The sequence below is a fragment of the Myodes glareolus genome, chromosome 10 (genome assembly GCF_982192425.1).
Source record: "Myodes glareolus chromosome 10, mMyoGla1.1, whole genome shotgun sequence".
Taxonomy (NCBI): Eukaryota; Metazoa; Chordata; class Mammalia; order Rodentia; family Cricetidae; genus Myodes; species Myodes glareolus.
Genome location: NC_142035.1, coordinates 49,288,923 through 49,313,804, shown reverse-complemented (window position 1 = coordinate 49,313,804; position 24,882 = coordinate 49,288,923). Strand labels below are relative to the sequence as shown.

Below are 24,882 nucleotides of genomic sequence, written 5' to 3'. Positions count from 1 at the left end.
TTTTTCTCTGCTCCCCTCCCTGCTTCTCCCCTCCCCCCTTCAGCACTCCCCCAAGGTCCCCATGCTCCCAATTTACTCAGGAGATCTTGTCTTTTTCTACTTTCTACTTCCTATGTAGATTAGATCTATGTGAGTCTCTCTTAGTGTCCACATTGTTGTCTAAGTTCTCTGGGATTGTGGTTTGTAGGCTGGTTTTCTTTGCTTTATATTTAAAAACCACCTAAGAGTGAGTACATGTAATAATTGTCTTTCTGTGTCTGGGTTACCTCACTCAAAATAATGTTTTAATATAGGAGAAACAGGTAACTCTCACTAATAAAGCAGGAAAAAAAATAAAAGAAAAGAGGAAAAAGAGCCAGATATTTGCTCAACTAAAAAGTATGTTGAGAGAATGTAGGAAAGATTAGTTATAAGCTAATTCAAGCCGTTTTCTACTTTAAGTTTCTGTAGCAAATTTTCAAATTTACAGCAACATGTTTTGGAAAAGAAATGAGATGAGTTTTTTTGTGTTGTTTTTGTTTTGTTTTGTTTTCGAGGTAGGGTTTCTCTGTGTAGCTTTGAAGCCTGTCCTGGAACTTGCTCTGGAGACCAGGTTGGCCTTGAACTCACAGAGATCCGCCTGCCTCTGCCTCCCCCCCCCCCCCCAGTGCTGGGATTAAAGCCGTGCATCACCACCGCCCAGCAATCTGGATTTTTATAATCAAACCCCAGCACTGAAAAAAAAAGATAATTAAGAAGGAAGAAGAGTGCAGATGTGCAAGCCCATCCTCTTAGACTCACGCTGGCAGCACATTTGTAAAGGGTTCCCAAGCATTGCAAAATCAAGGTGCAGTTTGCTGCAGAAACAAACATGAGGATCATACTCAGGGAAGCTCCTGTGTCTTGGAAGACCCCAGAGAAGTAGAATGTTATCTTGAAAGGCTTCAGCAAAATCCATGTAGGAAACTGAAATTCAAGTCAGTTTGTGAATCCTGCTTTCATTATTTCAGAGTTCCCCATAAATTGGAAAAAAGAATCCAGTGAAATTGGTAAACTATTTCAATCCTTTAATAACGCTCTGAATTTATCCAGTAGTATGACTAATTACTGTGGATGTACGATATGCAATGGTTCTTTATTCTCCCCACCATCATTAAGGCAGGGGCAGAAGTACGGGAAAAGTTTCTCCATGAAAAGACAACTGAAGGTGTAAAGATGGGTCATGGTTGTAGCGTTATAGAAGGACACCTGCCCTCCCTCATAATCCAGGTATACGCCCACCCTGTTGAGCTCACCCAGTTGCAGACTACAAGAAGGCAAATCCAGAGCCTTTAGATCAGTTTGGTTCCTTAGTCTTAGAAGCCAGAAGCCTTGCTCAGGGGTCAGAGAGCAGCTCCCTTTCCGAATGATGGACTCCTTGACGACCCCCACCGTCCATTTTGGCTTCTTTCCTACTTCCACTTCCCAGTACCACTTCCCAGAGGTGAAGCCTTTTGAGCCCAGCACAGCCACACTGGAGTCAAACCTCTCTGGCTCATCAGGCACTACCTGCTTCACATCACCGTGGCACACACTGGTCCAGCTTTTGGATAGCACCAGATTTGGATGAGCTGTTTTAGGATCCAGAGTTATTTGAGACAGGCCTAGTAAGAAAATGAGACAGCAGGAAAGGAGGTGAATGCCATTTTCCATAGTAAGAAATAATACTAACATAGATACTGTGTTCTCATCCCAATATGCAGAAACCTTAGTCAGAAAGCTTCCCATATACTTTCTATTGCTTGATATCCGTGTTGCTATGTGTAGACCTTTTTATATTTGGGATATAGCCAGACTTTGCTCTGAATTAATTTATGTTCTACTGAAGGAAACAATACAAATAACGTAAATCTTGACTAATGCCAAGAGGTAAAATTAGGTGAGGCTGTCCTAGGAGACGTCCCTGAGGAGCGTGTCTCAACTGGGATGTAACAGGAGATGTCCACTCTGGGCAAGCAGAGACTGGAAGGAAGAGGAAATGCAGCTGGGTACTTGTGTAGGAGAGACTGTCTGTTAGAACTCGGGAAGACTGAGGTACCTGGTGGAGGTTGTGTTTGGTTTAACATGCAGTGAGACATTGTAGCTCTAGAGTGCTGTGTGCCACTGCTCTTCAGAGTGGAGTCCACAGACTGTGTGCTTCCCAGCCTGGGACAAGATGACACAGACAGTGAAAGCAACATTTAGAAATTTGTATGACAATCTAACAACGTAGTTTCATGTCATTTGAATCTGGTAATTACAAAACTAGGCCTGTACTTTGTAAACAATCTTTAATTTCACATTTGTAAGTACTTAATTTATATTGTATTCTATAGTAATAGAATTCTGTGACAGATGAAGATATTTTTAAAATATGTAAAAACTAAGAAAATTTGCCTCATAGAAATAGACTAGTGATCACTGGAGGCCAGGAGGGATAGGCAGGATGGGGTAGAATGATAATGGATAACAAAAATCCAAATACAGTAAGATAGATGTTAATTTCAGAGTTTTATAGCACAACATGATAATCATAATCTACTTTATATATTTTTTTTCCCAGTAAACTTGTTTTGTTGACAGTGCTGGAAATCGAGTCCAGGGTCTTGCATATGTAAGGCCAGCACTCTATTACTGAGCCGTATCCCCAGGCTTTTTTTTTTATATTTTTTTAATCAACTAAAAGAGTTCAAATGTTTCCAGCACATAGAAGTGATAAATGTTTGAGGAAACATAAATACTATCAATGATTTAATTATTATATGTTGCATACATGTATTAAATATTATATTGCATCCTATAAATATCTACAGATACCATGTGTCAATTAAAATTTAGTTGGAGCTGTAGCACACACCTATAATTCTGGCATGTAGGAGGTTGAGACAGAAAAATCCTAATTTTAAAGCCAACCTGAGCAATATAATGAGATCCTGGTTTTGTTGTTGTTACTGCGGTTTAGTGTTTTATATCAGGTACGTGCCTATAATCCTAGCACTTGGAAGGTAGAAACAGCAGGGTGGGGAGCTCAAGGTCATCCTTGGCCACACAGAACTCTCAGTCAGCCTGGGCTACATTAGACTCTATCTCAAAAAATGTAAGTTAAAAAAAAGAAAATAGGAGCTGTCAAAAAAAGCAATCTGTGACGGAGAAAAGTTAAGAGCACATATTACTCTTGCAGAAGAGTTCTGTTTCCAGCACCCATGTCAGGCAACTCACAATGACCTGCATCTCCAAAGCCAGGGAATCCAACCTTTTTCTGTCCTCTGTTGACAGACAGCCACACTAAGGAGAACAAACTCATACATAGATGACTTTTGTTTTGTTTTGTTTCTTTAAATCCCCCCCCTTTTTTTTTTAACAAACATGGGTGATAAAGGACAAAACAATCCAACAAAAGTGTGGTCAAAAGATTGAATATATCTCACCAACAAGGCATAGGAATGGCAGAGAACTGCATGGAGAGACGTTCGACAGGATCAGACATTAGAGATGTGTACATTAAAACAATGATGAAATGCTACTATATTTAAGGTTAAATGGTTAAAATTAGAAAGATTGACAATATCAAGTTTTGTCAAAAATGTAGGGAAAATAGTATTTTCATCCATTGCAGGCAGAAATGTAAACTGATTCCTCCAGTTGAGGGAGAAAAGGGGTTAACAGTTTCTTTTTTTTTTAAATTTATTTATTTTATTATGTATACAATATTCTGTCTGTGTGTATGCCTGCAGGCCAGAAGAGGGCACCAGACCCCATTACAGATGGTTGTGAGCCACCATGTGGTTGCTGGGAATTGAACTCAGGACCTTTGGATGAGCAGGCAATGCTCTTAACCTCTGAGCCATCTCTCCAGCCCCGGGTTAACAGTTTCTTATAAAATTAAATGCAAATCTTCAACCTCACCACTAGGTCTTCTTCTTAAAGATTTGTAAACAGATTCACACAACTTTATTCTTAACAGCCCTAATGTTCATCAGTGGAAGAACAGATAAGCATATTATGACGTGTCCCTTAAACAAAATTATTGCTATGTGCATCTACATAGGGGACTCAAAGGAAGTGCTGCAGTAAGTACAACAGTGCTGTAATATGCGGTTTACATTAAATCACGAGTTGAAAAGACGCATCCAAAGTGAAATAAAGCAGGTCAGCAAGCACTAAGGGCGAGAGCTATACAAAAAGAGCTGACTGCAAAAAGACATGTCTGTGTGTGCGCACTCATGACGCAGGTATGCCCATGCACGAACTTTTGCATGTGGAGCTCAGAGGTCCACTTTGGGTGCCTCCTCAATCATGCTCTGTCTTACCTTTTGAGGCAGGATTCTTACTGAAATCTTAACTCATTCTTTAACTAGACTGGCTGCCCAGCAAGCCTCCTAAAGATCTACATTTTTATCCAACTCCATCCCTGTGCTGGGGTTACAGTTGTTTGCCCCACTTTTTACATAGGTGCTGCGGATTCAAACTCAGGTCCTCGTGTTTGTTCAGCAAGCACTTTATCCACTAAACCATCTCCCCAGCCTCCATCTATCTATATTTTGATAACAGATATATATATATATATATATATATGTTTGTTAAAACTCATCAGCTTGCACACTGAGTATATTTAGGTAAAATTGGCAGATTCTGCTCTATTAATTATACTTCAGTGAAGTCATTTTCTTTTGGTGTTAGTCACCTGGAAAATGTGACAGGGATATATATATATATATATATGATTTTAACTAGGTTAATAACAAACAATAATAATATCTATATGAATTTTGCAAAAACTATCTAAAATTTTATTTCTATACATATCTAGACTATTGCTTCTTTTTCTTGAAATACCACTTGTGTTATTTTGTCCTGTTCAGTCCTTTGATATTTTCAAGAATACAAAAATGTGCTTATTAGTCCTATCTACTGAAATTAGATACAGTTTTCTTCTAGAAAACTTTTTTTCTGAAGCACTGATGATCTCTAACACTCTCTTATAATGTTATGTTCTATGCTGTGACTGGCAAGCCCTGAAAGACCTGTAAGGACTCTAAATATATACAAGGAGTATGTATGGAAAATGTCTTCAGAGCAGAGACACTCCAGAGATTTGTGTAGCTGATGCAGCAAAATAGGATAAATTTGTGGCCATTTCTACACATTCTAGATCACACAAAATCATAGACTGAGGAGTAATTATAATATCAGACTCTTATGTATTGTTAGTTCAACGATACATATTCTTAGATCATAGCAGCAAAAGAAAAAGAAAAGGTCTTTTTGACTAAACTCCACCCCAAGGGCTAGAGAGATGGCTCAGTAATTAAGAGCACTGGCTGCTCTTCCAGAGGTCCTGAGTTCAATTCCCAGCAACCACATGGTGGGTCACAACTATCTGTAATGAGATCTGGTGCCCTCTCTGGCATGCAGCAGACATGCAGACAGAACACTTATGTACATAAAATACATAAGTAAGTCTAAAACTTCCACCCACGTCCATCTCCATCCTGTCTCAAACTAAAGAACTAACTGGGGCCACAGCAGAGGCCCCAGAGATGAAATGTAGATTAAGGGTCAGAGGAACGAGTAGCTACTTCCCACTATACCTGGACAAAGAATGGACTGCATTTCCTTCCAGGTTGTATACTGGATGGGACCTTTGAAGCGGCCTGGGCTCAGCTTTTTGGAGATAAGCTGAATGGGTGTGAGTATCCTCATTCCCTTCTCCACGCTGTAAGGGACACAAAGAGTTTAATTTTGTAGACATCCTCAGGGACAGAAGGAAAGGGACAGAGTGCCATGGAGGGGCACTTACCTATCTATGAGCTTTGTGATGTCCTAAAAGAGAAAAGGAGAGAGAGGGCAGTCAGATGCCTGGTTATCATCTCTAGAAGTCCGTCTGTTCTGGTCACCATCCAGGTTTAATCGTCAATACTGGCTTCCTGTGCAAGTAGTCCTCAGCCCGTCTCCAACAAGTGCGCATCCTCCACGGGCTTTTTCCAATCAACACCCCAATCTAACCCGGGATAAACTGACCTCTCCCTTGCTAACCTCCTGATTTCTGTAGTTCCAGCTCTCATAGGAAACAGTAAAGGAGCCAGTAAGTTCATAGTTAAGGTCAGCTTTTTTTTTTTTTTAAGTGAACACTTCCAAATCCTCCCACAATTAAGAACAGAAGTAATCCCAGTGCCAAGGGTAACTAAACTTTTGAGTACTGAAGTGATCACCAGTGTTGCTTTAGAGGTGAGACTTCAGGTAGTAAAGTTTGACAAAAAGATTTTTAAATATTTCAGATTATGATTTCTGTAAGCCCAAAACTCAACAAAGGCTATCAGAGACATTTAAAAAAAAAGAAAGAAAGAAAGCTTGAAGGTTCTTTATGGAAAAATAAAAATATTGATTCATATAGCATTATCGATGAACTTGTACTAATCATGTTTTTTAGGGATATGAAAGCACAGCTTCCCACTGAATGCAGAACAAAAGCAGCCTACGTTTCTCCCAGAGGATCATAAAGCCCTGCCATGGTGGGGTTGGGCTCAGATAGACTGAGCTTAGAGCTTAGTTGGGCTTTGCTTTCCTTGCCCCTCGACCCCAGGCCCTCTTCCCTCCAAGTGTGCCCATAATCAAATTGGTGTGGAGTCTCACTTTGAGGAAGTCGAAGGGATTCTGCTGTTCAATCCGTGTCTGAATATTTGCCAGCATGTCTCTGGTGAGAAGACACTGCTCCTGAAGCTGGTTCAGGTTCATTTCCATCTCCTCGTTCAAGGCTTTCCCCTCATTCCGGAGTTCGTTTAGAATGTCCTTCTCTTTGTTGTGCAGGAACTGATGCAGTTTTAGAAACTCCAGGGAAAGTTGTTGTTGCAACTGTATCTTGTTGTCCTGGAAACCTCCATAATCATCACGATTACTACTGAGACTAGCTAGCAGTTAAAGACAGGGGCTCACACTATACAATGCACCTTGGAAAATTCCATACAAGTGATTACTTAGCATCAACATTCAGTCCTACCAAGCAGAGCCCTATGGGAGGCTTAATCCTTCTTTCCCAACTAGTTTAATGGTGTAAGAGGAAAGGTTTTGTTTTCATTTTTTTCTCAGTACTTGGATAACAACCAGTGTTCTGTTAAATAATGTTGTGGATTCATTCAAACATTCTAAAAAGATTTGGAGGGGGGAGAGGGTGGTTTTGAGACAAGATTTGTCTGTGTAGCCTTAACTGTCCTGGAATTCACTCTGTTAACCAAGCAGACCTCAGACTCAAGAGATCCACCTGCCTCTGCTTCCAGAATGCTGGGATTAAAGGCATGTACCACCACCACCCAGCTAAACATTTAAAATTAATACCAACAATACCTTCCTAGACTGGCAAAACAGTATCTACCAAGTGATACTGTTAAACTAGGGCCATAAGGAACCTGGGGAACCTGTCCCTTCAAAACCAAAACTAAAAACATAGTTTTGCTGCCAGGACAACATAAAAGAAACAGGTTATGAATAATGTATAAAGTGCTAAAATTGATAATTGCTGCACTTAAAGTTTGTGCATGCAAGGTGTGTGTGTGTGTGTGTGTGTGTGTATGTGTATGTGTGTGTCCGTGTGTGTCCATTCACAACTTCCTCCCTGATGAATTCTGTATATCCTGGCTTCTTAGTTAGTTCTTCATTGTCTTTATTTCTAATGACTTAGAACTTTTTCCACTTATTCTCAGCTACATATAGAATTTTATCATTTACAGAAAATGTATCATCTCCAAAATGACTTTTGCTCCAGGTTCACTTGTTCCCTACTGGGGCACTGTTGAATCTCAATGAAAGTTTGTATTCAACATGGGCATGATGATTCAAGGCCCTATTCCCAGAGCTTGGTGGAGGGGACAGGGAGACAGAGGCAGGCAGATCACTATGAGTTCAAGGCTAGCCTGGTCTACATAATGAATTCCAGGGCTACATGAAGAGACCCTGTCTCAAGAAAACAACAAAATAAGTTTGTAATCATTGACACCCCCCCCGTTTCTATTAATAAACTTCTATCTTCATGGCCTGTCTTATGTAGCTTAGATTTCTTGGACAACTATTATCACACTCTTAAAATAGTCTTAACTGTTCTTCTCACCCATGTGTTTCCAGTTTCCCTTTCACCTTTCTCATGATTTCCCAGTTTAATTAGTTTCACTTCCTCTAACCACATTTTAAATATTAAAATTAGTATTCTATCCTAAGCTCATTCTATGCTTTCTAGGAAATACCCCCCCAGCAGCTTTAAATACCTTTAAATCTAATGCTGACAATTTTTCTCCAGTTTTTGGGCTCCAGATTCGCTATTCACTCCTGTCTGATCAATCACCACATCTATATAGTCACCTCCCTACACCATATGCTCTTGTTTATATATGCACTGCTCTTTAGTTCAGTCAAGTGCCATTGTTCTTGGCATACTAACCTGCAACAGTTTTCTAACCATATGGTCTTATCATTGTCTCTCTAACTCATTTTCCTCATGCATGCTAGGCAAGTATTCTACCAACAACTGAGTACATTTCCAGCTCGTGACTTCTTCAGAGCATTGTCCTCCTCCACCTAAATTAAGAGTCTCCACATAGCTCTCTCTGTTACTCTGTTTTCATATCATATTGTACTAGTCACTATTGTTATTTCTTTGTATTGCTGGCATTATTTAATACCTGTCTCCCAAACTCAGATTCTAGTGTGGGATTCTATGCCTTGACTCATTCAATAAATATTTGTTGAATGAATATTGGTTGTAGTTTCTGATTATAATTGACTGTAGTTTCTGTGGAGATAATTGCCACATAATTTAGCTCCCAACCTAGATACTGATTTGCTGAATCTTTACTATTAGTATTGCTTAGCACTCCTGTGAAGTCTAAAGTGGATAGACATGTATAGGCAACAGTTTTACATAGTTTGGGAGCAGTTAAGGAAGATAAATCAGATGGGATGAATGTATTTTGAGAATCCATGGTTCAGAGGTACGAGGTTATAAACTCAAAGGATATAAAAGTATTACTTTGGACATAGCCATCTTTGGTAAGTTTTACTGGTAAAGTCTCTATTTTGCCATAGGTGAAAGGACAGAATAAGCAGATCTCAATACCACATTGTTCACCTAGTGACTTAACCGTCAAAAGACGGCATGTTAGGACAAAAGCTAATCTGTTCAATTGATCAAATATTGGGAACTTTTCCCGCCAAATGTTTCTTCCTTCCCCGAGTGAACGAACTGCACTAACTCTGCAACCCAGGTGCTGCTTAGTATATTGATATAGCAGGAGTTACAGGAAGGGGAAATTGCAGCTCTGCTTCATAAACCTTTTCCCTTGCCCCTCACCTTGTAAGCAGCAATAGCATCTTTCTGCATAGTTCTGAGAGACTGAAGCTCCTCGAGGGTGTTCTGAAGTTGGCTCTGATAGGTAGCAAGCTCATCCTAGAAATACCAAATAGAATTAACCCACAGCAATTTGGGAGATAAAGAAAACAAAGCACAAGTGCTGGGGAGATGATGGCTCAGTTAGTAAAGTGCCTGCCACACAAACATGAGGGCCTGAGTTTAATCTTCAGCACTTAGGTGAATGGCTGGGCATGGTGGCACACACTTAAGTCTAGTGCTGGGAAGCTGGAGACAGACAGATCCCTGGGGCTTGCTGGCTTTGACTAGCCAACCTAGCCTAATCTGCAATCCCAGGTCTTTGTGAGAAACCCTGTCTCAAAAGACAAGGTAGACAACTTGAGGTATAACCTAAAATTTTCCTCTGGCCTTCACATGCATGTACACACATGCCTATGGCACAAAGAGACATCTGTGGGACAGGAAAAGAGCTGTGCCAATAGCACAGGGAGGCACATGTGGAACAGGACAGGGTAGGCAAGGTGGGGAGTCCAGTCCTGGCTTCAGAAGAGATTCTGCCAGGGTGTACAAGGCACACCGGTATTTGTTTGAACATAGTTAATATAAGAAACTATTAAAGTTAGCTCATTGCTGGGATGGAGTGGAAAAGACATCTACAAAAACATGGTGTGCCAGGAAATAAATAAGTTCTGAGGTGTTCCTTCTTTGGAGTTCTCCCACTCTCTGGAGTTCTCTCTCATTTTTCTCTAATAAATCTGTGTTGACTAAGTAAACTCTTGTAACAAAGACTTCTTCTACTTCCACTGTGCCGTACGTAATTCCTACCTCTTGAGAATTGTGAGTAGGGCTAAGGATTAGCTCAATAGCATTAATACTTGTTTTGCTTACACTATGCCCTGGGCTCAGTCCCCAGCACCACCAAAACAAAATTTGTGAGTATAATAAGCAACAGAAACAGTTAAGTTTGACATCTTATTATCTATATACAGGGATTTGAGGAGGCTACCGTAACTGCATCTGGACACCTTTACCTACGCCGTTCCCATTGGAGCATTTCCTTCTTCCTTCCAGTCATCCAAATCCAAACGATTCTCCAATTCTAGTCTCATACCTTTCCTTCATTGTCTATCCCCGGACCCTCTCAGAAGTCCTGAACACTTAGAAATTACAAATGTGACAAAACTTCATTCTCACTAATAATTATCATATACTATTTCCATTGTTGTACTTATTTGAAACTTCATCAAAGTTTGAAATATTTATAGCAGGAACATTCTTTTGTGTTCAAACTTTACCCAGTGTGTGACTGAAGGAGTCAGCCATAGCTCCCTCATAATGCCTTTCCTACATGAAGCATCTTTATGGAAAGAACTTTCCAAGGCATGCTGTATTTCTGAGGGCTTTACAGTTTCTCATTATTTGAATAAAGGTATGAGGTCAGAAGAAAGAAGCAGCCCTCCAAAAGAGTTTTCCTAAGGGATTTCTCGTGGCCCAGGTCTCACACACCGTAAAGAAACGGACAGCATCAGAGATTTGCAGGAAATCCTTAGACTGCCCCATAGACAACCGTGCATCCTTGCATTGAAAGCAGATCATTTTCCCTTCTGGCTTACTGAACAGTTTCAGGTTCTCTCCGTGCTCTTGGCACTGCGGATGGCCCTTGAGCAGGGGTGAATTCTTAATCTTCTCTACCAGCTTCTCCAGCACAAGGTTGAATGTACAGTTGCTATACTGGCATAGCATCTTACAGTCAGGACAGAACGTTTCCTTTGCATGCAGTTTCCAGAAGTTTTGAATACAGACTTGGCAGAAATTGTGGCCACAGCTCAGCATCAGTGGATCATGGAACCAATCATTACACAGTGGGCAGTGTAGCTCCATCGTAATATCATGTATCACCACTTTTGAGGGTGTGTGGATGGTTGAATCAGCCATTTCAACATAGTTGCCTGGATCAAAGTTGGAGGAGGGCCCGGAGGATACCTTTGGGAAAGAATAGCTCAGTTAAGGCTCTCTTACTGCCCATCTCAGTACACATGGATGTAGAACTCCATTCCTAAAGGACCTGAGAATTGATTCACCTAAAGCATCATAACCTCTTCTTTGAAAATAATGCAATGGAAGTTGAAGAGATGACTCAGCAGTTAAGGGCACATACTGCTGTTGCAGAGGACCCAAGTTCAGTTCCCAGCACCCACTAAAAATGGCTATAACTCCAGTTTCTGGAAACCCAACACCTTTTCTGGCCTTCACAGGAACTACACTCATTTGGACCCATATACACATAATTTAAAGTAAATAAATAAAATAAATTTAAAAATAAAACAATACAGTGAATTTAATGTCTTCTAACATCATAGTTTGTGGCACTATTTCAAGCTTTAATGTAGGCCCAAAGCAGGAGAAGAAAGTACTCTTTCAAAGATAAAGATACATATTTTGTTGCATATTACTCTCTTTACCAATTTTTTTCAATTATGCTTTAAAATTTTATTTCCAGTTCCTCTTTCATTGATTATTTTTATTTTTTGTGGATCATGCATACCTAGAAATGAAGTGTCTGGGGCATCTTGAGCACACAGTTATGATCCCACTGACATCAGAATACACACTATTTTCATTTGTACATGGAATGAAAATATAATAATACTGTTTTCATATGTACATGAAACATTCTCTAAAACCATATGTTAAGTCACAAGACAAATCTTAATACATTTAAATGGATTAAAGTCATATGAAGTATATGATGGTTTGAATAAGATTGGCCCCTATAGGCTGATAGATTTGAATGCTTGGTCATTAGGGAGTGTACTACATGACAGGGTTTAGGAGGTGAAACCTTTTTGAAGGAAGTGTGTCACATGGGGTTAGTCTTGAGGTTTTAAGGGCCCAAGCTAAGCTGAGCGCCCCCCACCCCACTGTCTGCATATCCTGATGTAAAGCTCTCAGCTACCTCTCTAGCACCATGTCTGCCTATGTACTGCCATGCTTCCCAGCATGATGATAATGGACTAAACCTCAGAATGTAAACAAGACCCAATTAAATGCTTCCCATTATAAGAATTGCCATGGTAATGGCGTTTCTCCACAGCAATAGAACAGTGACTAAGACAATTTTCTCAGATACTACAGAAAGGAACTAGAAATCAATAATAAGCAAAATGGAAAATTCACAATTATGTGAAAATTAAATAACATGCTCTTAATTAACCAATGGGTCAAAGAAAGAGATAAAGAGAATATTTTGATATGAATGAATAAAAATAAAATTTATAATAAAACTTATAATAAAAAGTAGCACTACCTGGGAAATGTATAGTTGTAAACACTAACATTGAAAAACTAAAATAAGGTGGCATTTAGTAAGGACTAGAATGCTTGCTTAGTGCATAAAGGCCTTTGGCTCAGTTCCTAAAACCAGCAGCATCAACAACAAAACTTAAAAAATTAAGAAAGAGTTTAGTGCCCTGACAAGTTACTTGGGAATCTGAGACAGAAGGGTTGCTTGAGTCTAGGAATTTGAGTTCAGCCTACGCAACATGAAGGGGTCTTGTCTAGGATCTCGTAAATGGTCTGGGAACATAAGTCAATGGTTGAGCATGTGCTCACCATGCCCCGGACCCCTCAGCACCCCAAGAGTAAGTCAGTAAGTAAATACATAAATGAATTCACAATAGAATGCCTAAATTTCCCTTAAAGAACAGGTGAGAAGAAAGAACAAACCAAACCCGAAGCTAGCAGAAGGAAGAAAACACAGCGGAGGTAAGTGAAATAGAGAACAATAGAATCAGATCGAAAGTGTAGCTTGTTTTGCCAAACTTGAGGGTACACATCTATAATCTCACATATAGGATATTGGGGGGGGGAGCATCACCCATGGCTAACTGGCCTAAAATAAAAGTAGTGCTTTTAGTTGGTGGAGAAGCTACAAAATTGATTAGTTAAATTAATATTAAAAAAACAAGAATCAAATCACCAAGATTTGAAATGGTTTTATTTATTACAGGCCTCACATAAATAAAAAATCTTAGGCTATTATGCATAATTGTATGACAACAAATGTGTAACCTAGATGAAATAGGAATGGTCCTAGAAACATATCGACTATTAAAACTAACTCAAGAATAGAAAACCTGAACATTCCTGTAACAAGTAGGTTAATCCATAATATTTTTTTAAATAATTAAAAAAATCTCTCAACAAAGTGAAACCCAGGACCAGATGACTTCACTTGTTAATTTTATCAGTTAACAGATTAATATTAATCCATCTCAAATTCTCCCAGAAAATGGGGTGGTACTTCTTGACCCTTTATATGAAGTTAGCATTTTCCTGATACTAAAAGTTGGTAAATAAGAAAACAAACTATTCTTAGTCCTCCTTTCACAAAGTAAAAGACAAATTACATAAAGGAAGAAATTATTTACAAAACCTAGTTCTTGTGTCTAGAATCCAGAATAAAAGAACTCTTACAATACAAAGTTTTAACAACCATTTTTTTTAATAGAGAACTTGAATGGACATCAAAGAAAGCAAATAGAGAAGATGAGAAGATGTTCAATACCTTTAGCCATTATGAAAATTCACATGAGAATTTTGAGTTCATTACTCTCATATCTCACAATGAAATATAATTTCACACTAGGATTGATATAATTTGAAAAGGTTAATTGTTGGGGGCTGGAGAGAGGTCTCAGAGATTAAGAGCATTTACTGCTTTTCCAGAGGACTTGAGTTCCATCCTCAGCACCCACATGGCTGCTCACAACCATCTAAAACTCTGGTTCCAGATGCCTTCTGGTCCCAGGGGCACCAGTCATACCCGAGATATTCAGACATATGAAAGCTAAGCACCCATACACATTTTCTAAAGGACATTGCTAATGAGAATATAAAATAATGCAGTCATCTGTGTACTTCCTCAAAAACTTGAGCACAGAGCTATGCATGGTGGCACATGCCTTTAATCCCAGCACCCAGGAGTTAGATCTCTGTGAGTTAGGCCAACCTGGTCTGTATAGTAAGTTCCAAGACAGCAATATAGAGCTATATTGTGAGATCCTGTCTCAAAAAAAAAAAAAAAAAACCAAAAAAACCTATGAACTTTAAAGACAGCTCAGTTAGAGTTCTTGCTGCATAAGTATACAGACCTGGGTTCAGATTTCCTACAGCAATATAAAAAAGCAGGTATGGCCATGTATTCCTGTAACCTCAATGCTGGCAAGGGTGGAGACAGGGATATCTCTGGGGCTTGCTGGCTACCAGCCTAGCCAGAAAGCAGTGGGAGACCCCGTCTGAAGAGAACAATAGAGGAAGATATAAAACTTTCTCCACTGGCCTCCACATACATGCTTATACATATGTACACTCACATGTGTACATACATGCATATATCACATGCACACACATACACTATACCATTATGCTGGAAAAGTGTTGCTTAGTGATTTGAGTACTTGTCTAGAATTAGTAAGAAACTGGGTTTAATTGCTAGCACCACAAAATAGCACAGAACAAATAAATTCCACGGAAAAGATCACTTAATATGATTTTGTTAATATAAAATATTCAACGTAGGTAAATCCCTAAGAGCCAGAAAGATTAGTGCTAAGACATATGGAAGAAAGAAAAGTGGGGAGTGATTGCTTAATGGAAAAGAGATTTCTTTTAAGGAAGACAAAAACATTTGGAAATAGAGGTAGCTGTTATACAACATTGTAAATGTACAAAATGCTACTGGATTGTACATTTTTAAATAGGTAATTTTATGTTAAATGTTATCTTAGTTTTTTTAATGAAAGGTATTTGATTTTAGAGCCTGGATTTTTATACTGAACAGTATTCTGCTTTGCAGAATGTTATATTATATGCCATACAAGACATGCTATTATTGATAAAGAGCCACCAAAGTTGTTTCAGTCTCCCCCTGTGGGGCTGATGCTTTTTATAAGCACATAGTGCTAGCTCTGCCCTATCCTCCACTTTGTCTGTGTGTTAGTAGGAAGCCTGCTACCTCCTCCTCCTGATGGCTGATAAAGGCAGTTTCTTTCCTGAACAGTTCCTAGACAGATGTTGGAGAGCCTCGCTGTCCTTTCCGTCTCCTCCGTGCCAGCTCACCGTCACATGGACTCTGCCTCCTCTATCTTAAATCTCTGTGACAAGCACATCTTGGAGAGCTCTGGCCTCAGCTTGTCTGTTCTCACTGCTGTGGGTGTTGGCTAGTAGGATGAAGCACTTCCTTTGAAAAACTATGTCGCTCTCTCTTTATGCAAGGTTTGTATCCCTAGTCCCCTCACATGTTCTGTTTGGCTTTTACTGTATTCTGTAGTCTAGTACCCAAAGCTTCTTAATGTCTCTAGCTTCTTTGTAAAGAGGTTTTCTAGTTTTTTGCTTTTGAGGATTTGTGTTTGCTTTTCCTGTGTTTTTCATTCTCCTTGAGTCTTTTTGATTGTTTGGGACAGGGTCTCCCTCAAACTCAAAATCTTCCTGCCTTTTCCCTTCCAACTATAGGGATTGCAGGCATGCCAGCACACCTTGTTCCCTCTTTACAAGTTTGGCCCTACAAAGAACAAGAGGTTCTTTAGAAGGGAGAATCAGTTTTTATTATTTCACCATTCGAAAACAAAATCTTAATTGTCACTAACACTTTTCCAACATTTCTGTACGTTTAGGGAACGATATGTATGTATGTACACATGGGAGGGGATGAATTTCAATGTAATATACCATCGTGACAAGATGAGTAATGAAACATCAGCCATAATCTGTGTGGATGCTATTTCTCAAAGAATATAAATTGAGTTCCTTTGCAGCCCATAGGAAGGGAGACTCAAAGTCAATATTTAGCAATGCTATAAACAATCTTATGTGTTATTCTCTACACACTTGACTTTTTAAACTAAGATTTCTCTTCAGCATCTACTGAAGGCATTATTAAAGTAACTGCCATTCCCACAGTCCCTGCTAAAGGTCAGGCCTACATATACCATGTGACTTCTCCCTTTCCCAGACCACAGCTGGGCATCTGCACCATTTCATAGTCTGTCCGGCAACCCCCATTGTTACCTAATGCAAAAGATGACCTGTGCAAACCAGAGCCTCTCATGAACTCTAATCTGAAAATGAAAGAGTCAGAAAACAAACAATAGGAGCAACAAGACCACTGTGGAACACCGAAAATTATTAAAGAAACAGGATCTACCCAGGTACAGTAGAGTGCACCTTTAGTCGCAGCACTTGGGAGGCTGAGTTCAAGGCCAGCCTGGTCCATATAGCAAATTCCAAGACAGCCAGAGAGACCTGTCAGAGAGGGGGAAGGGGCAGATAAATTTTAAACAAAAATCAGAAGAAATGGAGAGATGCAGGTAAAATCATTGACAAAGAAAAAAGAAAAGGGCTTGTAAGATGGCTCTGTGGCTAAGAGCGTTTACTGCTGCTGTGTTAGAGGACCAGAATTCAGATCCCAGAACTCCAAAGGGTCACATCTTCTGTCCTCCATAAACACACACACACAATTTGAGAAACAATTTAGAGAGAAGTGAATGAAGAAAGCAGCGGCGTTCCATTAAGCACTTCGCTGGCCTTTGGTTCTCCTGGATTCTTAGGCCTGACCTATAACCTTGCTGTGGTGGGGGCCAGCAAATGTGTTGGAGGTGCCTGACTCTGCTCTAACCGTACACTTTGTCCTCGTCCTCCTGAACTCACTCTAGCCTTTGGCCCTCGACGCATTGCCACCCTGGTTCTTCTCCTCCTCTTCCTATTCTGATGATCTCCGCCTTTCTTCTGACTCTATACTCTTCTTAACAAATGACTACTTCCATGGCTTCATATACAGCCCCTACACAGGTGAATCCCAAATCTGTACTTCAGAGTTCAGGACTGACCTTGAAAACCAGCACTAAGCTGGCATGGTGGCTTGCCTGTAGTAGTCCTAGTACTTGGGATACTGAGGCAAGAAGATAATCCTGTGTTTCAAGCACCATGGGCTACAAAGATGTCTAATTTTATGTCAATTTGACACAAGCCAGAGACATCTGAAAGGAATGAACCCCAATTGAGAAAAAGCCTCCATAAGATTGGGCTGTAGGCAAGCCTATGAGGCATTTTTTAAAAAAATAGTTATTGATGTGGGAGGGTCAGCCCATTGTGGGTAGTGCCACTTATGAACTGGTGTTCTGTTTCCATAAGAAAGCAGGCTGACCAAGCCATGAGGTGCAAGCCAGTAAGCAGCACTCCTCCATGACCTCATCAGCTCCTGCTCCAGGTTCCTGCTCTGCTTGGGTTCCTGCCCTGACTTCCTTCAGTGATGAGCTGTGATACAGACATGTAAACAAAATAAATCCTTTCCTCCCAAGCTTCTTTTGGTCATGGGGTTCCATTGCAGCAATAGTGGTCCTGACAAGACACCACCATTCCCATCCCGACTCAGATCCACCCACAAAGGATTGACTTTAAAAACTGAGCACAACGGAACACACCTACAATCCCAGCACTTGGGAGACCCAAGCAGCCTTAGATACTAGCAAGTCTTCAGCCAGTCTAGGGCTATATGAAACCCTGTTTTAAAGAGAAAATTGACCTTGGAAATAAAAACACAACTCATCTAGACACAAGCAATATGGCAGAACCAGCTCTAATTAAACTAAAAAACAAAAACAAAGAAAAAAAACCACTTCTTCCTGAGTTTGTCCACAGGAGGAGGAAAGACTCAAAACTTGCTGGCTTCTCAAAGGTGTCATGTCCTTCACTATTTCCAGAAGTAACAGGAAGTTCATTGTCATACAATCTTCTGTTTTGTTATTAAGTCTTCCTGACTTTGACCTTAAAAGAATCAGAGTGTAGAGTGAAAAGGCAATGGCAGTTGGTTTTTCTCCTCCAGAAAATGTAAACACAGTATTTGTTGCTCAGTTTGCTTCAGTAGCCGAGGACAAAGAAGAGTGTGAGCAGACCTCAGAGTCGAGCAGTAGAGGGGCTTAGAGCTTATGATCGTCATAGCAAAGAGCTGCATGCAACAAATTCAACCTCAAGCTGGTTGTGGGGGACGGGCCTGGACTCCCAGCATTTGCGAGGTGGAAGCAGGAGGGTCTTGAGTTCCAGACCAACCTGCATAAAGAGATCTCACCTCAAAACTTAAACCTACCAAATCATAACACCAAACAGTAAGTTTCATAAGTAAAAATTGGGGGAAAATGATGTCAGCGGGGGATGGGGAGGTCATGTGTTGGGATTACTTGAGGAGCTTTAGTAGGGTTTCCCCTCTTCTGGTAAATTATCATTTTCTTTAGTCTCTCTGACAACACTAAAGTTTAGAAGTCTGACTTCCTTTACTTTAGTTTTAAGGTGTCTTAGAACAAGGAAATCTATTTAAAACCTTTATCTGGGCTGGGAAAAAGGGAAATGGCTCAGCAGGTAAAGATGCTCACCTCCAAGCTTGACGACCCAAGTTCAATCCCTGGGACTCACATGGAAGAAGGAGTGAACAGATTCCTGCAAACTGTCCTCTGACCTCCACACTTGCTATTGCATGCACATCCACACATGTACACAAAATACACAAATGTAATTCTAAAAATATTAACTTCTCTATTTTAACTTAACACACCAAATGTGATAGTATGAGAAAACATTATAATTAATAATTTTTCATCTAAAGGAAATAATGCTATTGATAAAGAGTAAACTTTTGTATAATGTTTATTTTTGTTATTTTCAAAAGTTATGGTGGAGTTTCTTACTTTTTTTCCCTCCTCTCTTATTTCTGTTTATTTTTCCAAAGGCCTAGAGAGAGCATAGAAGGTTAAAGCTACACATTAAATATTTCCTTGATTTCCTTTCTTGATCCGCAGTCCGTACCCAATTCCTATGATTTTGTTTTCCACACTATCCAGAAAGCCTGCAGTGTTGTTGGAAGCTTACCTCCATGGAGCTTGGTCATCAGGCCACCAGGGGGTAGAGACAGGCAACTTGGCTTTGCTCAGTGGGCCCAGGATAGCTGCAGACCAGTAGTCTTGGACCTGTTAGTTTACTAGGGACAGACTCAGGGCTCATGAGAGGAGGAGGAAAAGTCCAGGAGCTGGAGAAGAGAGGCAAGGCCAAAGAGAGGTCTGGCAGGTTCCGTGACAGTTTGTCAGTTGCCTTGGTCACACTCACTTTCAAGAAACTCTGATCAGATTGGAATGGCCTGCCAACCCCTTTCATTTTAGTTTATTTGGGGTGGGGTTCTTTTAAATTTCAGGTGGTAGTCCAATTTTTAAATATTTAACCTTGTGTGTGCCTGTGCATGTGTGTGCCACATGTGTGGAGATGCCCAGAAAGCCCAGAAGGAGGATCAAATTCCCTGTGGCTAGAGTTACAGGTAGTTGTAAAATCCACCTGGCGTGGGTGCTGCTATCAGACTCTGTCCTCTGTAAGCAAAGCTAAGCCATCTCTCCAGCCCTGGTAATGTCATCTTCAGATTTACAGATCTCACTTCTGAATGAGGCTGTTCTAAAAGAGAGAGCTCAGACAGCAGCATCAGCTATACACTTGACTCAAGAGACAGCCTTCACACACACACACACACACACACACACACACACACACACACACACAGGCCCGCCATCTCAAGGACACTGGACCTTTAGCTGGTAGCTCTTTCCCTCTCACCTTCTTGCCATCTGTTGAAGCAGATCTGAGCGAGTAGCAGGGTCTGAGGGTCTGAGGTTCGGCCCTAAGGAGGCAGGGAAGATGCTTTCACACAGGTTGCTCTAGCGCTTTTAGCTTAGAGATTTGTACTAGACCATGCTCAGGGCATGTAAAGAACTATCTCAGAGCCAGCAGGTTTGTTGTTTTGTTTATAGTAATTCCAACCCAATATATTGTCTGGAGTGGGTAGTACCTGACTGCTATCCAGCCTTACCATGCACCACTCTGCTGCCAGAGTTAGTAACTGCCCCTATGCCTTGCTCCTCTTGCTTTGCACAGGCTGTCCCATCTGCTAGGGTGCGCTCTCTGCCAAGAGAGTTACCCAGAAGTCAGAGAGAGGTAGCTCTTTACGTAACTGCACCTTACAGCTGTTTCCATCATGACTCTGATTATACTGCGTTGTTTCTTTCATAAAACCTATTTGCTTTATATATCTCCCAAGAAACTGTGAGCTTCTTGAGAGGAAGGCTATCTTCTTAAGCCCCCAGGCCTACCACACTATCAATATGTAATAAACGCTGGCTGAGAGAGTGATCAAATGAGGGGCACTTATGAATGGCCTATACCCCCCTCCTCCTTTCTGTTTGCTTGTTTGGTTTTATTATATTTGGGAGGAGGTAGCTTGGTTGTTTGGTTGACTTGGTTTGATTGTCGTTTTGGTTTGGTTTTGGTTTTAGAAGCAGGGTCTCTCTACATAGTGTTGACTGTCTTGGAATTCACTATGTAGACCAGATTGGCCTCAAACTCATGAAGATCTGCCTACCTCTGCCTCACAAGTGCAGGGATTAAATGCCCTGCATGTATGTTTGGTTTTTATATTTGGTGCTATGATTAGCTCAGTACCTTGTACATGCTAGACAAGCACCCTAATTACTGCCCTACTCCAGCCTTCTTTCCAATTGGATGGCTAAACAACCGCTGCTCTTGTTCATAAAAAGGGAAGAGAGTGGCTCGTTCACAAAAAGCACTCTCCTATCACAGAAGCCAAGGGGCATGGTGACACCACACTGGCGGTCTCTCTGTCTTCCCTGTAGAAGATCAGTGAGAGCGGTAGAGCCACGCTGGGGGCCTCGTGTCTTTTGTGTGCCTCAGAAGAAAGGAATGTAAGTCACATTTCCTCTGCTGCAAACTAAGAGGGAAGGGACAGTCTCTGAAACACTGCCTGGTTGACGTCTTCTGTAGCATGAGGGTCTCATGTCACTGGACAGTTTTCTCCAGTCAGAAATCTACCTGCATGATCCCGTGGCACTGAAACGCCACAAGAGGAGATGCACAAGGCTAACCTTTAAAACATTATGCTCTGCTGGCAGAAAATGCTGTGGGCTGCTAGGCATGGTTGTGTACACCTGTAAAACTGCACGTGCCTTTAGTCCCAGCACTATGAACACCATGGCTAGATAGTTTTCACCCTCTTATGCCTTCCTTGCAACAGGGATTAAATTTCAACACAAATAAACACAGTGTGTTGGTTTAAAAATAACTGTCAGAACATCCTTAGATCTCACAGGTCGTGGTTGCCATAAAATGACATGGAAAATCCAGCCAGGTAGTTTATCTGTCCTAAGCACCAGGCACATGTAAATACAATACCAATGATGGTTGATTTTTTTTTCTCCAAACACATTAGTACAGTTTAAGTATTTTTCTCTTTTTATTATTGTTTTTATTGAGCTATATATTTTTCTCTGATCCCTTCCCTTCCTCCCCCATTCCCTTTTACACTTTCCCATAATCCCCATGCTCCCAATTTACTCAGGAGAACTTGTCTTTTCTACTTCTCATGTAGATTAGATCCATATATGTCTCTCTTAGGGTCCCCATGTTGTCTAGGTTCTCTGGAATTGTGAATTGGAGGCTGGTTTTCTTTGCTTTGTTTAAAAACCACTTATGAACACATTCAACACAATGCCCATCAAAATCCTAGCAAAATTCTTTACAGACCTCGAAAGAATGGTACTCAACTTCATATGAAAAAGCAAAAAACCCAGGATAGCCAAAACAATCCTGTACAATAAAAAAATTTCTGGAGGCATCACAATCCCTGACTTTAAATTCTACTACAGAGCTTCAGTACTGAAAACAGCCTGGTATTGGCATAAGAACAGACAGGAAGACCAATGGAACCAAATAGAAGACCTGGATATCAATACACACACCTACAAACACCTGATTTTTGACAAAGAAGCAAAAAATATCAAATGGAAAAAAGAAAGCATATTTAACAAATGGTGCTGGCATAACTGGATATCAACATGTAGAAAAATTCAAATAGACCCATATCTATCGCCATGCACAAAACTCAAGTCCAAATGGATCACAGACATCAAAATAAAGCCAGCCACACTGAACCTTATAGAAGAGAAAGTGGGAAATACACTTGAACGCATTGGCACAGGAGACCACTTCCTAAATATAACACCAATAGCACAGACACTAAGAAACAATTAATAAATGGAACCTCCTGAAACTGAAAAGCTTCTATAAAGCAAAGGACACTGTCAACAAGACAAAACGGCAGCCTACAGAATGGGAAAAAAATCTTCATCAACCCCACATTGGACAGTGGACTGATCTCCAAAATACACAAAGGTCTCAAGAAACTTGTCATTAAAAGAACAAATAATCCAATAAAAAATGGAGTACAGACCTAAACAGAGAACTCTCAACAGAGGAATCTAAAATGGCTGAAAGACACTTAAGGAAATGTTCAACATCCTTAGTCATCAGGAAATGCAAATCAAAACAACTCTGGGATTCCATCTTACACCTGTAAGAATGACCAAGATCAAAAACACTGGTAGCAATTTATGCTGGAGAGGTTGTGGGGAAAAGGGAACACTCCTGCATTGCTGGTGGGAATGCAAGCTGGTACAACCCCTTTGGATGTCAGTGTGGCGATTTCTCAGAAAATTAGGAAACGGCCTTCCTCAAGACCCAGTAATACCACTTTTGGATATATATCGAAAGGATGCTCAATCGTGCCACAAGGACATGTGCTCAGCTATGTTCATAGCAGCTTTGTTTGTCATAGCCAGAACCTGGAAATAACCAAAAGGCTCCTCAACCAAAGAATGGATGAGGAAAATGTGGTACATTTACACAATGGAGTACTACACAGCAAAAAAAAAAAAAATGACAGCTTGAATTTTGCAGGAAGATGGATGAAGCTAGAAAACATTATTTTGAGTGAGGTAACCCAGACACAGAGAGACAATTATCACATGTACTCACTCATAGGTGGTTTTTAAATATAAAGCAAAGAAAACCAGTCTACAAACCACAGTCCCAGAGAACTTAGACAACAATGAGGACACTAAGAGAGACTTACATAGATCTAATCTACATGGGAAGAAGAAAGTAGAAAAGACAAGACCTCCTGAGTAAATTGGGAGCATGGGGACCTTGAGGAGGATAGAAGGGGGAGTGGAGAGACAGGGAGGGGAGCAGAGAAAAATGTAGAGCTCAATAAAAATCAATGAAAAACAAAAAATAGAAAAGAAAAAAGAGCAAATTATTAATAAAAGTAATAAACATTGAAAAAAACATTTATAAGTGAGTACATATGATAATTGTCTTTTTGGGTCTGGGTTACCTCACTCAATATGATGTTTTCCATTTGTCTGCAAATTTCAAGATATCCTAATTTTTTTCTGCTGTATAGTACTTCATTGTGTAAATGTACCACATCTTCTTTATCCATTTTTTGGTCAAAGGGCATCTACGTTGTTTTAGGTTCTGGCTGTGACAAATGATGCTGCTATAATTTAGCAGCATAATTGAGCACATGAACTTGTGATATGATTGAGCATCCTTTCGATATATATCCAAAAGTAGTATTGCTGGGTCTTCAAGTAGGTTGTTTCCTAATTTTCTGAGAAATTGCCATACTGATTTCCGTAGCAGCTGTACCGGTTTACATTCCCACCAGCAATGCAGGAGTGTCCCCTTTACCTCATATTCTCTCCAGCATAAACTTTCATCAGTCTTTTTTATCTTGCCCATTCTGACACATGTAAGATGAAATCTCAGAATTGTTTTGATTTGCATTTCTCTGATGTCTTAAGGATGTTGAGCATTTCCTTAAGTGTCTTTCAGCCATTTTAGATTCCTCTGTTGAGAGTTCTCTGTTTAGGTCTGTACTCCATTTTTTATTGGATTATTTGTTCTTTTAATGACAAGTTTCTTGAGACCTTTGTGTATTTTGGAGATCAGTCCACTGTCCAATGTGGGGTTGATGAAGATTTTTTTCCCATTCTGTAGGCTGCCGTTTTGTCTTGTTGACAGTGTCCTTTGCTTTATAGAAGCTTTTCAGTTTCAGGAGGTTCCATTTATTAATTGTTTCTTAGTGTCTGTGCTATTGGTGTTATATTTAGGAAGTGGTCTCCTGTGCCAATGCGTTCAAGTGTATTTCCCACTTTCTCTTCTATAAGGTTCAGTGTGGCTGGCTTTATTTTGATGTCTGTGATCCATTTGAACTTGAGTTTTGTGCATGGCGATAGATATGGGTCTATTTGAATTTTTCTACATGTTGATATCCAGTTATGCCAGCACCATTTATTGAATATGCTTTCTTTTTTCATCTTATAATTTTTATTTGCTTCATTGTCAAAAATCAGGTGTTTGTAGGTGTGTGTATTGATATCCAGGTCTTCTATTTGGTTCCATTGGTCTTCCTGTCTATTCTTATGCCAATACCAGGCTGTTTTCAGTACTGTAAACTCTATAGTAGAGTTTGAGATTAGGGATTGTGATGCCTCTAGAAGTTCCTTTATTGTACAGAATTGTTTTGGCTATCCTGGGTTTTTTGTTTTTCCATATGAAGTTGAATGTTGTTCTTTTGAGGT

General features: G+C 40.2%; 1 protein-coding gene across 1 annotated transcript; it reads right to left on the bottom strand.

Moving 5' to 3' along the window:
- Positions 1 to 1,050: 1,050 nt before the first annotated feature.
- LOC148120635 (E3 ubiquitin-protein ligase TRIM69) lies at positions 1,051 to 19,464 on the bottom strand. Its single transcript, XM_087911430.1, has 7 exons — positions 19,271 to 19,464; positions 10,859 to 11,335; positions 9,335 to 9,430; positions 6,631 to 6,864; positions 5,798 to 5,820; positions 5,589 to 5,713; positions 1,051 to 1,622 (listed from the first exon to the last, which is right to left on the bottom strand). The coding sequence occupies exons 1-7, from the start codon at positions 19,274 to 19,276 to the stop codon at positions 1,084 to 1,086; spliced, it is 1,500 nt and encodes a 499-aa protein (XP_087767556.1). The 5' UTR covers positions 19,277 to 19,464; the 3' UTR covers positions 1,051 to 1,083.
- Between the last annotated feature and the right edge of the window lie 5,418 nt (positions 19,465 to 24,882).